This window comes from Lithobates pipiens, unplaced genomic scaffold (assembly GCF_037356315.1).
Source record: "Lithobates pipiens isolate NorthernLeopardFrog02 unplaced genomic scaffold, aLitPip1_a1.2 Scaffold_28, whole genome shotgun sequence".
Classification (NCBI taxonomy): domain Eukaryota; kingdom Metazoa; phylum Chordata; class Amphibia; order Anura; family Ranidae; genus Lithobates; species Lithobates pipiens.
The window spans coordinates 73,352,720-73,367,976 of NW_027507789.1; the positions used below are offsets into that span (position 1 = coordinate 73,352,720).

Genomic DNA, 15,257 nt, shown 5'->3' on the forward strand with positions numbered 1-15,257 from the left:
TGCAAATTTTTGATTTCACTCCTCACTACCTATCACAGTTTCGAAGGCCATAAAATGCCAAAATAGCACAAACCCCCCCCCAAATGACCCCATTTTGGAAAGTAGACACCCCAAGATATTTACTGAGGGGCATGTTGAGTCCATGAAATATTTTATATTTTGCCACAAGTTTCAGGAATATTACAATTTTATTTTTTTTTGCACAAAGTTGTCACTAAATGATATCTGGCTCACACATGCTAAGGGCATAAGTGAATTTACACCCCAAAATAAATTCTGCTTCTCCCGAGTATGGGGATACCACATGTGGGGGACTTTTTGGGAGCCTAGCCATGTACGGGACCCCGAAAACCAAGCACTGCCTTCCGGATTTAAATATAAAACGCTGCCAAAAAAACTGTTAGCGATCGCAGGGATCAGGCCTGACTCTGCGAACACTGCAGTTATGTGTTTAGTGTTTTGTAAGTGACAGTGATCGATCGATACTGCACTTGGTTGGGCTGGGCGGAGGGGCAAAACGCAGGTGCTAGCAGGTATCTGGGCTGATCCTGCTAACAATGCATTTTTTTGGAACCCTAAACTGCTGGGGACGCTAGTATAGATCTGATCAGTCAGATATTGATCTGTTCAGATTCTATACCACTACAGGAGGTTTATGCTTTGCACACGGGTGTTAGCGGTACTGGCACTAACCTAGCGCTGCCTGGGGCGACGCAGACCCTGACCCTAAAACCTAATTGATATCACCCGCCGGGTAATCAGGGGGTTAAACCTTTATTGGGTAATAAATGGTGGGTGCCCTGATGCTATAAAAAGCAAACTAACTAACCAGTCACCCGTAACACTTATACGGTGATCACTGGTGAAAGGGTTAAATAGGGGCAATCAGGGGGTTTAAATCTTTATTAGGTAGTATATGGGGGTCCCTGGCGCTATATAAAAACCTGACAGGGAACCTAAATAACTAACTGGCTAACCAGCGTCACCAGTGACACTTATACGGTGATCGCTGGTGAAAGGGTTAACTAAGAGCAATCAGGGGGTTAAAACCATTATTGGGTAGTATATAGGGGTACCTAGCGCTATAAAAACCTGGCGGTGAACCTAAAAAAATAACTAGCTACCTAGCGACACCAGTGACACTAATGCAGCGATCAGAAAAATGATCGCTTAGTGATACTGGCAAAAGGGGGTGAAAGGGTTAACTAGGGGCAATCAGGGGGTTAAAACCATTATTGGGTAGTATATCGGGGTACCTAGCGCTATAAAAACCTGGCGGTGATCCTAAAAAATTAACTAGCTACTTAGCGGCACCAGTGACACTAATGCAGCGATCAGAAAAACGATCGCTTAGTGACACTGGCAAAAGGGGGTGAAAGGGTTAACTCTAGGGGCAATCAGGGGGTTAAACCTTTATTGGGGGGGGAGGGGGCTACCCTGGACCTAACACTAACAGCCCTGACAGTTTTTACTGTCACAACTGACACTGAATGCAGAGTGATCAGTAAATAAATGATCACTGCAATCAGTGACACTGTGTCTGGGAGGGGGAGGGGGGATGGGGGGCGATCGGGGGGGGGGGGTTTGTGTACCTACATGTCAGTGTAGTGTTGGTGCACACTTACTTTCACTGTTCTCCTCGTAGTCTGGTCAAAAAGACCGCCCCGAGGAGAATGACATCACTTCCTCCCTGCCTGTGTTTACTATACACAGCAGGGGAAGCTTCTCATTCGCCAGGAGCGATCAAGAGGGGATGGCCGCTCCTGCAGCGAAACGGACCGCTGCATCCAGCGGGAGGGGGTCCAATCGGACCCCCCACCCGCTGGAAGGCAAGCAAGTACATGTACGTGCTTGTGCCTGTACATGCCATTGTGATGACGTACAATGGCATGTGGCGGTCGTTAAGTGGTTAAAGTATCTATTTTCACCCCACGACTAATTTTATTTTATTTTTTTATTTTTTTCTTTCCCCGTAGCTTCTGTTATAGCACCCTTTTTTACTTCGGTCTCAATTTTTTAATCCTGGTTTTGACCGTCCACTAGGAGACATTACTGTTTTCTTAATATGAAAGTCAATATACAAGGGCAATGCAGACAAATACCAATATTCAATACCAATATTCAAGGACACTCTCCAAACATACGAACCACCTTATTCTTTGCAATACATTTACTCCATTTAGCTTCGTTCCACTGCAGCCAGGTTATTGCATACGCAAAAAATTTTTTTTGCAGTCTGTCTTTGTTCAAGATGAAATCTTATAAGTTTCACACAGCACAGTAAGGGTCCGTTCACACAGGGGCAACACGACTTTCAACACGACTTTTGGAGGCAACTTGGACACGACCTGAACACGACTTACAACACGACTTTAAGTCGCCCCAGGCCAGGCGACTTTTGCCGCGGCCAATCAGAGAATGAGCTCCAAAGAGGGAACTTCACCCCAAATTATGAAAAAAAATTGGCGTGGGTTCCCCCTCCGAGAGCATACCAGGCCCTTAGGTCTGGTATGGATTCCAAGGGGAACTCCCTATGCCGAAAAAACGGCGTGGGGGGTCCCCCCCAGATTCATACCAGACCCTTATCTGAGCACGCTACCCGGCCGGCCAGGAAAGGGGGTGGGGACGAGCGTGCGCCCCCCCCTCCTGAGCCGTACCAGGCCGCGTGCCCTCAACATGGGGGGTGCCTTGGGGAAGGGGGGGCCGCGCGGCCCCCCCACCCCAAAGCACCTTGTCCCCATGTTGATGAGGACAAGGGCCTCTTCCCGACAACCCTGGCCATTGGTTGTCGGGGTCTGCGGGCGGGGGGCTTATCGGAATCCGGGAGCCCCCTTTAATAAGGGGGCCCCCGGATACCGGCCCCCCACCCTATGTGAATGAGTATGGGGTACAATGTACCCCTACCCATTCACCTGTAAAATAAAAGTACATGGGTTGGTCACATGGGTTGATGTCACATGGGACTATGACATGTGACACTGCCCCATTGTCCCTATATAAGTGGCCGCGCAGTGCGTCCCTGGCATTCCGGCCGGAGAGAGCGTCGAGGCAACATCTCCTGGAGAAGAAGAAGAAGAACGGAAGGCGGCGGCGGCGACGGCGGCGACAGAAGACCGGGCCACCGCCTGTAAAAGAGCTATAAGAAGGCGCGGTGGCCCGGCAGAAGAACCGAAGAGGGGGACAAGACCCCCGAAGTCGGGAGAAGAGGCCGGCGGCGAGGAAGAAAGCCGGACTCCTCCGCTAGCAAAAGAGCTACAAGAAGATAGCGGAGGAGTCCGGCGAGAAGACCCCCGAAGACGGAAGACCCCCGGAGCTGTGCAATAAAATATTTTACCCCTGTGTTGTGTTTTTTTTGTACTTTTATTTTACAGGTGAATGGGTAGGGGTACATTGTACCCCATACTCATTCACATAGGGTGGGGGGCCGGTATCCGGGGGCCCCCTTATTAAAGGGGGCTCCCGGATTCCGATAAGCCCCCCGCCCGCAGACCCCGACAACCAACGGCCAGGGTTGTCGGGAAGAGGCCCTTGTCCTCATCAACATGGGGACAAGGTGCTTTGGGGTGGGGGGGGCGCGCGCCCCCCTTCCCCAAGGCACCCCCCATGTTGAGGGCACGCGGCCTGGTACGGCTCAGGAGGGGGGGCGCACGCGCATCCCCACCCCCTTTCCTGGCCGGCCGGGTAGCGTGCTCGGATAAGGGTCTGGTATGAATCTGGGGGGGACCCCCACGCCGTTTTTTCGGCGTAGGGAGTTCCCCTTGGAATTCATACCAAAACTAAGGGCCTGGTATGCTCTCGGAGGGGGAACCCACGCCAATTTTTTTTCATAAATTTGGCGTGGAGTGCCCTCTTGAGAGCTGATAATTCTGTCAGAGTCGCCTCCATATAAACGGAGATCCGACTTGGAGGCGACCTCCATTGAAATCAATGGGTGCCGGTCGCCTACAAGTCGGATTCAAGTAGTACAGGAACCTTTTCTGAAGTCGGAGCGACTTGAGTAGTGTGCATTAAGACGGCTCTCATTCACTTACATTGCTTTTTAAATGTTGTCCGACCTGAGGCGACTAGGGGCGACCTGAAGTCGGATCGGAGTTGCCCCTGTGTGAACGGACCCTAAGTGTTTTTTTTTTTTTTAATATTACTGTAGCGCTGCTGGCTCTGTATTCCGCCTAGTGCTGCAGGCCACCCCTGTATGCTATACCTTTGCTATCAATGTCTGATGGGAAGCAGCATTGTAAAGTTACTTTAAGCACACATTGTCTATTTTTATTTCTACTTCACCTTTAAAATTCTAAATGCAACGTCTGACAAGCAATTTCTTATGTTGATGTTAAAAGATGGTGCTTTTATTATTTTCCATGGATTTCCAATAAGTCGCAGCACTAACCTCAGCAACTTATCACCTTCACCTTCTTCCTATCTGGGGCTTAGAAGGACTTCCAGCTAGCCGTTTTTCAGGATTCAGGCTAGGGAAGATGGCTTCATTCAAGCGGTTCCCTATACTCAGTTTCGTTCAAGGCTGCTATAAGCATTATTCCGTCTGCCTGGAACATGTAGATCCTAACCAAGGCATTATCCAAAGGATCTGGTCCCAGGGATAAGGCGGTACTTCAGCAAAGATGGCAGAAAGGAAGATCCTTCATGACGATTACCAAGGAGGCACTAGAAGTCACGCAGCCAAAGGGAAGTGGGCCATGTTCTGGTTTGTGAAGAGGAGCTTGTACCTTGCCAATCGACCATCTTCATTTCGTGAATTGGAGAATTAACAGGCGGCTCTCTGGAGCCATCAACAATTGTTCCTGGGAGAATGGCCTCTGCACCCCAACTTTTTTCTGACCAGATAAGATTTTTGGGCATCCAGGTTTAACAAGAAATTGTACAGCTTTGTGTCAAGGGCTAGGGATCCACTTGCATATGAGACAGATGCGTTAGTGACCCCGTGGGATCAGTTTCGCTGATTTATACATTCCTTCCAGTTCAGCTGCTTCCGCAGATTCTACACATGCTCAGAGTGGAAGGGAAGCCGGTAATACTACTAGCCCGGCATGGCCCTGAAAATCCTGGTATGCAGAGATCGTAATGTTGGCAGTAGGGAAACTGTGGACTCTTCCATCTAGTCCAGACTTGCTTTCACAAAGGGCCAGTATTCCATCCGGCCTTACAATCGCTAAATTTAACAGTTTGTCTATTGAAGCCCACGTTTTAAAGAATTGGCGGGCTTTCAGGTTCAGGGGTAACTACCCTGATTAATGCAAGAAAGCAGGCCTCTAGGACCATTTATTATAGGGTCTGGAGATGTTTCCTGGTATGAATGAACCAAAAGATGGCATCCTTGGAGGTATGTCATAGGTAGAATTCTTGCCTTCCTACAGTTGGGAGTAAAAATTAAGCTAGCCTTGAATACCATCAAGGGTCAGATCTCGGCCTTTGTCATTGTTTTTGAAAGGCCGCTTGCTTCACATTCTTTGATCTGGGCCTTTTTAAACAAGGGACAACTCGTATAAATCCACCAGTTAGGTCACACTTGTGCCCGTAGGGTTGAGTCTAGTTTTGTTGGCTTACAAGGACCGCACCTTGGGCCGATGCACCATATTCCTTTGATCCTCCTAATGGGGGAATTGGTGTTCTTGGTTGCAGTAGCCTCAGTGTTGGCAGCTTTCTTTTGTATAGTGCCATACTTAATTATTCTTAGGGATAGGGTGATGTTAAATCCTCACCCAGGCTTTTTTCCTAAAAAGATCTAGCTGTCAATTGAATCAAGACGTTTCTTACCTTCCTTTTTAGCAGAACCTTGTTCTGCAGAAGGAATGTTATTACTTCCTCTCCACTATAGTGAGAGCGGTAAAGGTATATCTTAATGTTTCAGATACGGGAAACACGTTTGTTGTGCTGCCAGCGTTCAAATCAGCTACTAAAATAGTTGCACACTCTCGTTGTAGTGAGAGCAGTCAAGGCCTATCTGAAGCGACTGCTCAGATAAGGAAAACTAATATTTGTGGCGCTACCAGGAGGTCTCAGGAAAGGGCAAATAGTGTCTAAATCAACTGTTTTAATTTGGTTTTCTCCTTTAGAGTGCACTCTACCAGGGCAGTAAGCGCTTTATGGGTGGTGCGTTACCAAGCCTTTATGACTCCGATTTTACGAGGTCGCTACTTGGCTGTCTATGTCTATGTATAGGGGAAGATATTGTGGAATACCTAAACAGTATCTGCTTACCAGAACTCTTTACTGATAGCAGGGAAATGCTTGACTCTCCGCTTACCTTGAAGGAGCTTCAGCAGGCGACAGCTGCATTCCCCAATTGTGAGGCTCCAGGAGATGACGATCTGCCAATGGAGACATACAAACTGTATGGGGAACGGATTTTGCCATTTATGCTAAAGGTGTTCAATGCTGCTAGGCAGCGTGGTACTTTACCGTACTTTTATGACCAAAGCTAATATAATACTTCTATTGAAACCAGGTAAGGACCACATGGATCCTGGTTCATATAGATCAGGGGTGCCCAACCAGTGGCCAGGGGGCCACATATAGCCCGCAGAGCCTTCTGATGTGGCCCATGACCTTGTGCTTTGGGATAGCAGGTTCTCAAGCCCAGATCATGGGCTGCTGACCTGCCATCCCAGAGCATCAATGTTTTAAATGAAGCCAGCTGTAGAGAAAGCAAGTGGCTGTGGAGGGAGCAGAACCGCCTTTGCAGATGCTTTCTTTATAGCTCCTGTCCCAAGCGGAGTGATGCCAAATGCATTCTGCCTGGGACAGCAACAGCCGACGATACCTGAATAGAAGACTGTTATTTAAAGGTAAGTTTATTACTGAAAGCAGTGTATATATGGACATATCTGTTCTGCAGTGGTTACTGGGCTGCTTTCAAACTGATCCACAGGTGCAGCACATTGCACCTTCTGGTTACCTGCACTGAGTCATAGACTTGTGTTACTATCTGCAGGTTTGGTGAGCTTTCAGAAAGTGCACCATACCTGCAGGATATAATAGACATCGATGGCAAAGTGCAGCTAACCTGCAGGAAAGCCACAGGTGCGCACTGTACTGTACCCACAGTGCAGGTAAACTGCCGCACATCAGTGTGAAAGCAGCCTTAGGCCCCTTTCACATGATCGGTTCAGCCCAGCAGACCTTCCAATCGCCTCCTATGAAGTGGCAGATGTAAACGGACTTGTGTCCATTTGCACCCACCTACCCCCAATCTGATCCACGAAGAAAAAAAACAGAAGGGGATCCGTCTCCTTCCTTCTGGTTGGATCGGATAGGGGGTCCACAGAGTAGAGTGGGCTATGTCCATGTCTGCTCTGCATATACAGAGCGGACATGGATCTGTCTTGCGTCCGCTCCACTAATTGTGGCCCGCGACCAGTTACCAAGTCGCTTAAGTGGCCCTCGCTCTTCAAAAGGTTGGACACCCTTGGTATAGATGGATCTCCTTACTTCAGAGCGACATAAAAATCTTTGCAAAGGTGCTAGCCCTACGCCTCAAAGCTATCTCCACGATTGTCCACCCACACCAATATGGCTTCATGCCACAAATGTCAACGAGTGTTAATCTGCGCAGACTGTTCCTTTTAATATGCAGGCCAGAGCCGATAATATGGGCAGCAGAGCACTATTGTTCCTAGATGTGGCCAAGGCCTTTGATAGTGTAGAATTTCCCTTTCTTTGGGCTATCCTATCTAAATTTGGCTTTGACTCTGTCTTCTTGTCCTGGGTCCAACTATTGTATAGTCAACCGGTGGCTGCCATTCGGGAGGCTGACAGGATCTCCTCCACATTCTCCCTGGGTAGAGGCACTCATCAGGGATGTCCCCTATTGCCATTATTATTTGCGTTAGCGATTGAACCCTGGCTGCATCCATCAGGCAAAACCCTGATATAATAGGCTTCCAATTTGGCGAGCTGCAGGAGAAAGTCATGCTTTGTGCAGACTATACTATGTTGCTATTGGGAGACACCCTGCGCTCACTGGAGGCAGCAATGAGTACCATCGCCAAATTTGGGAACATTTCAGGTCCGCCTAAAACTATGCATTTTTACTACATTTACTTTAAACATGTGATGATGGCACAGGGCTCTTGGATGGAGTGGCTGCAATCCCCTACACTGCTATTTAACATGGTAGCTGAAACAGACCAAGCCCTTCCTTAGTCTGCAAACTCTTAATTTGTATGTGTGTGGATGTCTTGGCTTAGTCTTGTGTATATACTACCTTTTTGTTATGAATTGTATTTCCTTAATAAAATTGTTTCTGATCTAAAAGAAAAAAGAAATCTTCTGAAAAGGGGCACAGACAGCAAAACAAACTTTACGGGGGTTTTAACCCTTCCCTATCTATCCAAAACGTAAAAAAATTTTTGCCTGGACTTGCACTTAAAAAATATACCTGTTCCAACTTACATACAAATTCAACTTAAGAACAAAACCTACCCTATCTTGTTTGTAACCCGGGGACTGCCTGTATCTTCAAAGCCAAACTGGCACAAATGTAAATGTTTGCACAAACGCAGCACAAATGAATGGTGTATTTGTTATAGTATCTAATAACATGGGATGCAAAGTGGGTGGGGTTTGATCAAATAAAAACAAACTGTTACAATTAAATCAAAGCAGTACAAATAATAATTTTAACAGCACAAATTGAATTTTGTTTTAATATAAATAAAAACAAAAAAAAAAAAACGCACAAAGATGTTTTTCTCAGCAAATATCCAAGTGATAGAAATCCATTCTAATCCTACTCGCTACATGAGCAACACTACCGTTTTCATGCAGCCTAGTTACTAATGTTGTGGAATTCAGTGAAGAACATTTGTCATATGGGGAGCAGACAGATGTTTGTTGAAACATACAGATGTAGGGACATTCTCTAGGGATAAAGCCCCCCCCCCCCCCGACTGGTCCCTGACAGAATTTTTTTTATACAGTGTGGAAAGCACCCACATGATTGAACAGTTTTTACTGATGTTAGCAGCTTTGTCAGAATAGCTAATTAAGAATAGTTTGCAAGTATAGGATGGGGGTTATTTACGAAAGGCAAATCCACTTTGCACTGCAAGTGCACTTGGAAGTGCAGTCGCTCTAAATCTAAGGGGTAGATCTGAAATGAGTTGAAGCACTACAGATTTTATCATCCAATCGTATGCAAGCTAAAATGCTGCTTTTTTTTCCTTGCATGTCCCCCTCGGATCTACAGCGACTTTACTTCCAAGTGCACTTTCAGTGCAAAGTGGATTTTCCTTTAGTAAATAACTCCCTATAGATAAACAAAAAACAAGTCTGACACGTGTTACCAGATAGCCATGTTATAAAGCATTCTAACTTTCTTGTTTTAGCCACCGAAAAAGGTGTTGGAGAGTTCATAACACAAGTGAACTATTTGTTAACTATTTGTTAATCAGGTTTATTTATTTATGACAGGGACTTGTATAGCGCCATCAATTTATGCAGCTCTTTACATATATATTATACATTTACGTCAGTCCCTGCCCTCAAGGAGCTTACAATCTAAGGTTCCTAACTTGCATTCATACATACACATACCAGGGCTGATTTAGACAGGAGTCAATTCATTTACCAGAATGTTTTTGGAGAGTGGGAGGAAACCAGAGTACCTGGAGGAAAGCCACACAGGCATAGGGAGATTATGCAAAAGCCTTGAGGTAGTGCCGTGGTTGTAAATCACACAAGGACCCTATGGCTGCTAGGCAGTAGTGCTAACCACTTATCCACTGTGCTGCCAGATCATTTCTTTATTGTGTATTACTCATATCTTATGGCAAATGTCCTATTAATCTATATACCTTTGAATTTTATTGTAATGACTTATTTGTTGCTACTAATTATATTTTATATATGATTTTGTTCAATTATGAAAGAGTGCTGACTTACATTTATGTGCAGGTGCCGGTGTCTTAGATGATGCTATCTTTCTGGAATTGGTAGACGCTCTTCTTCAATATGCAGATGAGGGGGAAAAAGTGCATGCTGACCCAGTGGCAAACAAAGGAGAGGAGTTGAAAACAGATGGGCCAATGACCCGAAAGAGGAAGAGAATAGCAGAGGAGGGTCAGTATCTTTTTGTGGAAACCTTTAAGCCAGTTGAGTTTTGCCCCCCCCCCCCCCCCCCAATTATATATAATACATTTACAGAAGGGGCTACAAATCACCAGTAACATCCATTCATAAAATTTACTCTACTCCCTCATGCTGCTACAGCCACTCTCCAGAAATGTAATCAAAACAGCGGCCAGAAAGCAGCTGTAGAAGAGGCATGGGGAATGTAGAAAAGTTTATGAATGGATGTGGAAGTTAATATGTGAGTCACATACAGTGGAAGAATTAAAATGGAGGTATTTAATGTGCAGATGAGCAGGATTAGGGAGGTGAGGGATTAATATAGTGGTCAGATGAGAGGCAGGATGGAGCTGCATATACTATAGAATATTTCTACTTCCTTCACCAACTCATGTCTATGCCTGTCTGAACCGGATGGCTGTGGCCTCCCAGTTACTCCTTTTTACCCAATGGTTTATTAACCACCGAATTGATGTGACCAGTTAGCTGGTTGCTAACTTTGCTGTGATCAGCAGCTAAAGGCATGGAACAGAAACTATTGGCTCTGTACCTTCTGTTTGTGAGCTGCCCCGCATAAAGCACAGGATTACTTTAAATCCTTGTACTAATACCTATCAACACCTTTCCTAATTGATATGTAAAGCTCTTGCTTAATGAAAGAGCTTTTTTGCTTTTAGACCTGTTCTTTTATAGCATGCTGAGCAGAGAGGATGCATGGGTTCTAATTTTTATATTCTTTAACATTTGTATGACTGGAAGATCCAAGAGTGATCCAAGCAAGCGTTTCACATCTGGTATACATTCTTAATATAATAACAGTTATGGTTGCATTTGTTTAAACTATGCAGGTGAATCCCAGACAAACCTTGGAAGCCACCCAGCATCAAAGGGACAGGCAGAGACCAGAGCAGAGGGAGAGGAGAAAACCTCAAACCAAAACAAAACGCGAGGTAAAGCCAAATAGATATATGTAACATTACAGAAGATAAATGTCCTCTGCATTTTCATTTGCGTTAATGAAGTCCCATTATAATGATAATAGAAAATTGCTGAAACTTAGAGATAGTAGTGGGATTAGCTTGCCTGTACCTATCTGAAGCTGAAATAGCCTTATGATAACCAAAGGGAACTTGCATAAAAAGGATGTATTTGCAGCATGGGGAAAAATAGCCAACCATGGGTGTAGCATAAGGGGTTGCAGGGGTCACAATCGCAACCCCGCCCCTAGCTCCAGGGGGCCCCTGCAGCCTCCCTGTCATATTATCCTATCCTCCCCAAAATCCAGCTCTGATCTTCCCTAGGGCCCCAAAGCCATGCTCGAGTACTGGGTTTATACTTTACCTTCCACAGTCCAAACCCATCTGTTCCCATTGGGTGGGGGAAAGATGGGGAAATGTCTGTGCTGCGTGCAGGCAACATGAAATGGCAGAGGCAAGAGGAGGAGAGTGCCGTCCTGTAGCCACGATGGGACCAATTTCACTGGTGAGGTATGGCACTGCTCAATGTCTCTTAGTCACCAGCTGGGATTCTCTGTACCAAGACACACACCTCAGGGAGGTGAACTTCCCTCAACACCTGCCAACACTAACAGAGAAACCTTCAGCAATTGCTAAAACAAATCCCTTAACACATCCTTGGGGTGGGGGGGGCTGAAGGGCTGCAGTCTCCAGATTTTGTGTCATGTGGCTTTGCCCTCCCTGATCTAAGTTGCTCCCCCAAAGCCCCCTGACCACCCCCTCCACCCTGCATGCTATGCCCGGCTGCTGAGCTCCTTTCCCATTGCAGCACTCTGTACAGTTCCTCCTCCACAAGGCTGAAATCACATTCCTTTACAACACAGTTAGCCATGTTCTGCCAAGGCTGTATCTGCCTACTGCAACTACACTGCCATTCTGACCAGAGAATTTCACAGGTCAAAAGGGCAGAATAATACCCAGATACACCCTGTGAAGACTGACAGACTGTGTGTAAAGGAATGTTATTTCAGCCCTGTGTAGTGCGTGTGTGTGTGTGTTTGTGTTTGTGGGGGGGGGGGGGGGTCACTGTATTACTGTATACAGTGCTGGGATGAGAGAGGAGTTTTTCCAAGTGACCTGCCAGGGGTCCCTGTCTTCTGATTCTCCAGTGGTAATCCCTGTCCTCTGATATAAAAAGGAACTCTGGGAACTCAAAACTCTTAAGCCACTTTGAGTATCTTGGTGTGCAGTGGATGTATCTGCACGCACATTGGAAGTAGTGGGGGGGGGGGGCAGGTCAACTTTATCATCATTTATTTTAGGTACCCATGTAGCACTGTCAATTTACACAGCACTCCACACATACATTGCTCCCTACCCTCAAGGAGCACCCAATCCAAGGTCCCCAACTCACATTCATATACTATGGCCAATTTTGGACAGAAACCAATTAACCTACCAGCGTGACTTTGGAGTCTGGGAGGAAACCAGAGTACCCGGAGGAAACCCACGCAGGCACAGGGAGAACATGCAAACTCCAGGCAGGTAGTGTCATGGTTGGGATACAAACCAGCGACCCTTTTACTGCTAGGCGAGAGTGCTAACCACTACACCACTGTGCTGCCCACATCTTGTTAGTTGATTTACGCTCTATTATTAACAATCTCTTATTCTGGTTTCAGAGGTTTAATAAATCATAAAAAACACTAATGCCTTGTACACACGGTCGGACATTCCGGGAACAAAATCCATAGTTTTTTTTTTCCCGACGAATCTATTTAAAGTGTTTTAAAGTACAGCATAAATTTAAAGTATAACTAAACTAAAGTAGATAACTAAAGTATAACTAAAGGCAAAATTATTTTTAGTTTTGGATAGAGAGGTGAGAGATTAGAATATTAGTCAGTTTTTATTGCTGCTGTGCTCACATTAACTAACCACATATGATATTTGATCACCTCTGCAATTTTTATTTTTTGCGCTATAAACAAAAAAAAGCGACAATTTTGAAAAACGCATTATTTTTTAATATCTAAAATATAAAAAAATAAATAAAAATTTTTTACGTATACGTATTTTTGGTAAAAAAAAATCGCAATAAGCGCTTGATTGGTTTGTGCAAAAGTTATAGCATCTACAAAATAGTTTTATGGCATTTTTATTCTTTTTTTTTTTTTTTTTTTTTTTTTTTACTAGAAATCGTGGTGATCAGCGTTTTTTTTCTTTTTTTCTTTTTTTTTTTCTTCTTCTTCTTCTCAGGACTGCGTCATTATGGCGGACACCTCAGACACTTTTGGCGTGATTTTGGGACCATTCACATTCATACAGCGATCAGTGCAATTAAAAATGCATTGATTCATATGTAAATGTGACTGGCATTGAAGGGGCTAACCACTAGGTGGTGCTGTAGGGGTTAAGTGTGTACTAGGGAGTGATTCTAACTGTGGGGGGAGGGGCTGTGTGTGACACAACACTGATCACAGCTCTTGATCATTGGGCAGAATGGGGAAATGCTTGTTTACATTAGCATTTTCCCGTTCTTCCTCCCCGTGAGACATTCGCAAGTATCCCCGCAATCACGCTCATGGAGCTCCCGGCGAGCGCGCGCCCGCAAGCCGCCTCTTAAAGGGCAACGTACAGGTACGTTAATCTGCCTGTATGTGTTCTTCTGCCGCAGTATATCTGCGTGAGGCGGTCGGGAAGCAGTTAAGGAGATTCACCCTCTCGATTTGTCCTGTTTACCATTATCATTGAAAGGGAAAGTAAAAGAAAATTCTACATTTTGGATTGTCCCCAGAAAAGTAATATAGAGGAAATCTTCCAATGGGGACACTCGTTCTGATAACCTGGTCATCCCTAAGGGATTCCCTTAATTTGCAGGGATTTCCTCTCACTTCCCGTTTGGCTATGGAACAGAAAGTGAAGGGAAATAATTTCAATTGGACGCAGATGGTGAAAAATAAAATCTGACAGGGTTTGCTCTATTCAAAATGAGTAAAAAAAAGTTTTGCCTATTCTACTTTAATTACATAGATAATTGTATCACATAACTCGCTGTGGTTATTTTACCCAAATTCTACGTACACAAGATCGGAATTCCGGCCAGAAGAAAACCGATGAGAACTTTTCATCAGAAAATGCGACTGTGTCTATGCTCCATCGGAATTTAGCTGTCCGAATTTTTGGCGTGTCGGAATTGCATACACATAATCGGAATTTCCAATAGAAAGTTTTTCCATCGGGAAAATTGAGAACATGCTATCAATTTTTGGCTACCAAAAAAAACTGTTAGCGATCGCAGGGATCAGGCCTGACTCTGCGAACGCCGCAGTTATGTGTTTAGTGTTTTGTAAGTGACAGTGATCGATCGATACTGCACTTGGGTGGGCTGGGCGGAGGGGCAAAACGCAGGTGCTAGCAGGTATCTGGGCTGATCCCGCTAACAATGCATTTTTTTGGAACCCTAAACTGCTGGGGACGCTAGTATAGATCTGATCAGATCAGATATTGATCTGTTCAGATACTATACCACTACAGGAGGTGTATGCTTTGCGCGTGGGTGTCAATGGTACTGGCACTAACCTAGCGCTGCCTGGGGCGACGCAGACCCTGACCCTAAAACCTAATTGATATCACCCGCTGGATGATCAGGGGGTTAAACCTTTATTGGGTAATAAATGGTGGGTGCCCTGATGCTATAAAAAGCAAACTAACTAACCAGAGTCACCTGTAACACTTATACGGTGATCATTGGTGAAAGGGTTAACTAGGGGCAATCAGGGGGGTTAAAATCTTTATTAGGTAGTATATGGGGGTCCCTGACGCTATATAAAAACCTGACGGGGAACCTAAATAACTAAATGGCTAACCAGCGTCACCAGTGGCACTTATACGGAGATCACTGGTGAAAGGCTTAACTCTAGGGGCAATCAGGGGGTTAAAATCTTTATTAGGTAGTATATGGGGGTACCTAACGCTATAAAAACCTGGCGGTGAACATAAAAAATAACCAGCTACCTAGCGGCACCAGTGACACTAATGCAGCGATCAGAAAAACGATTGCTTAGTGACACTGACAAAAGGGGGTGAAAGGGTTAACTCTAGAGGCAATCAGGGGGTTAAACCTTTATGGGGGGGGGTAGGGGGCTACCCTGGACTTAACACTAACTGCCCTGACAGTTTTTACTGTCACAACTGACACTAAATGCAGTGATC

The 15,257-nt window shown here is 45.3% G+C and overlaps 1 protein-coding gene across 2 annotated transcripts in view; it reads left to right on the plus strand.

The window, feature by feature from the left end:
* The window catches only part of LOC143935487 (histone-lysine N-methyltransferase EZH1-like), a 598,044-nt gene that overhangs the window by 256,307 nt on the left and 326,480 nt on the right, over window positions 1-15,257 (plus strand). For both annotated transcript variants that reach the window (XM_077459407.1, XM_077459408.1), the window contains exons 7-8: window positions 9,913-10,077; window positions 10,935-11,036. In XM_077459407.1, coding sequence (XP_077315533.1) covers window positions 9,913-10,077; window positions 10,935-11,036 — 267 coding nt within the window. The remainder of the gene's footprint in view (window positions 1-9,912; window positions 10,078-10,934; window positions 11,037-15,257) is intronic.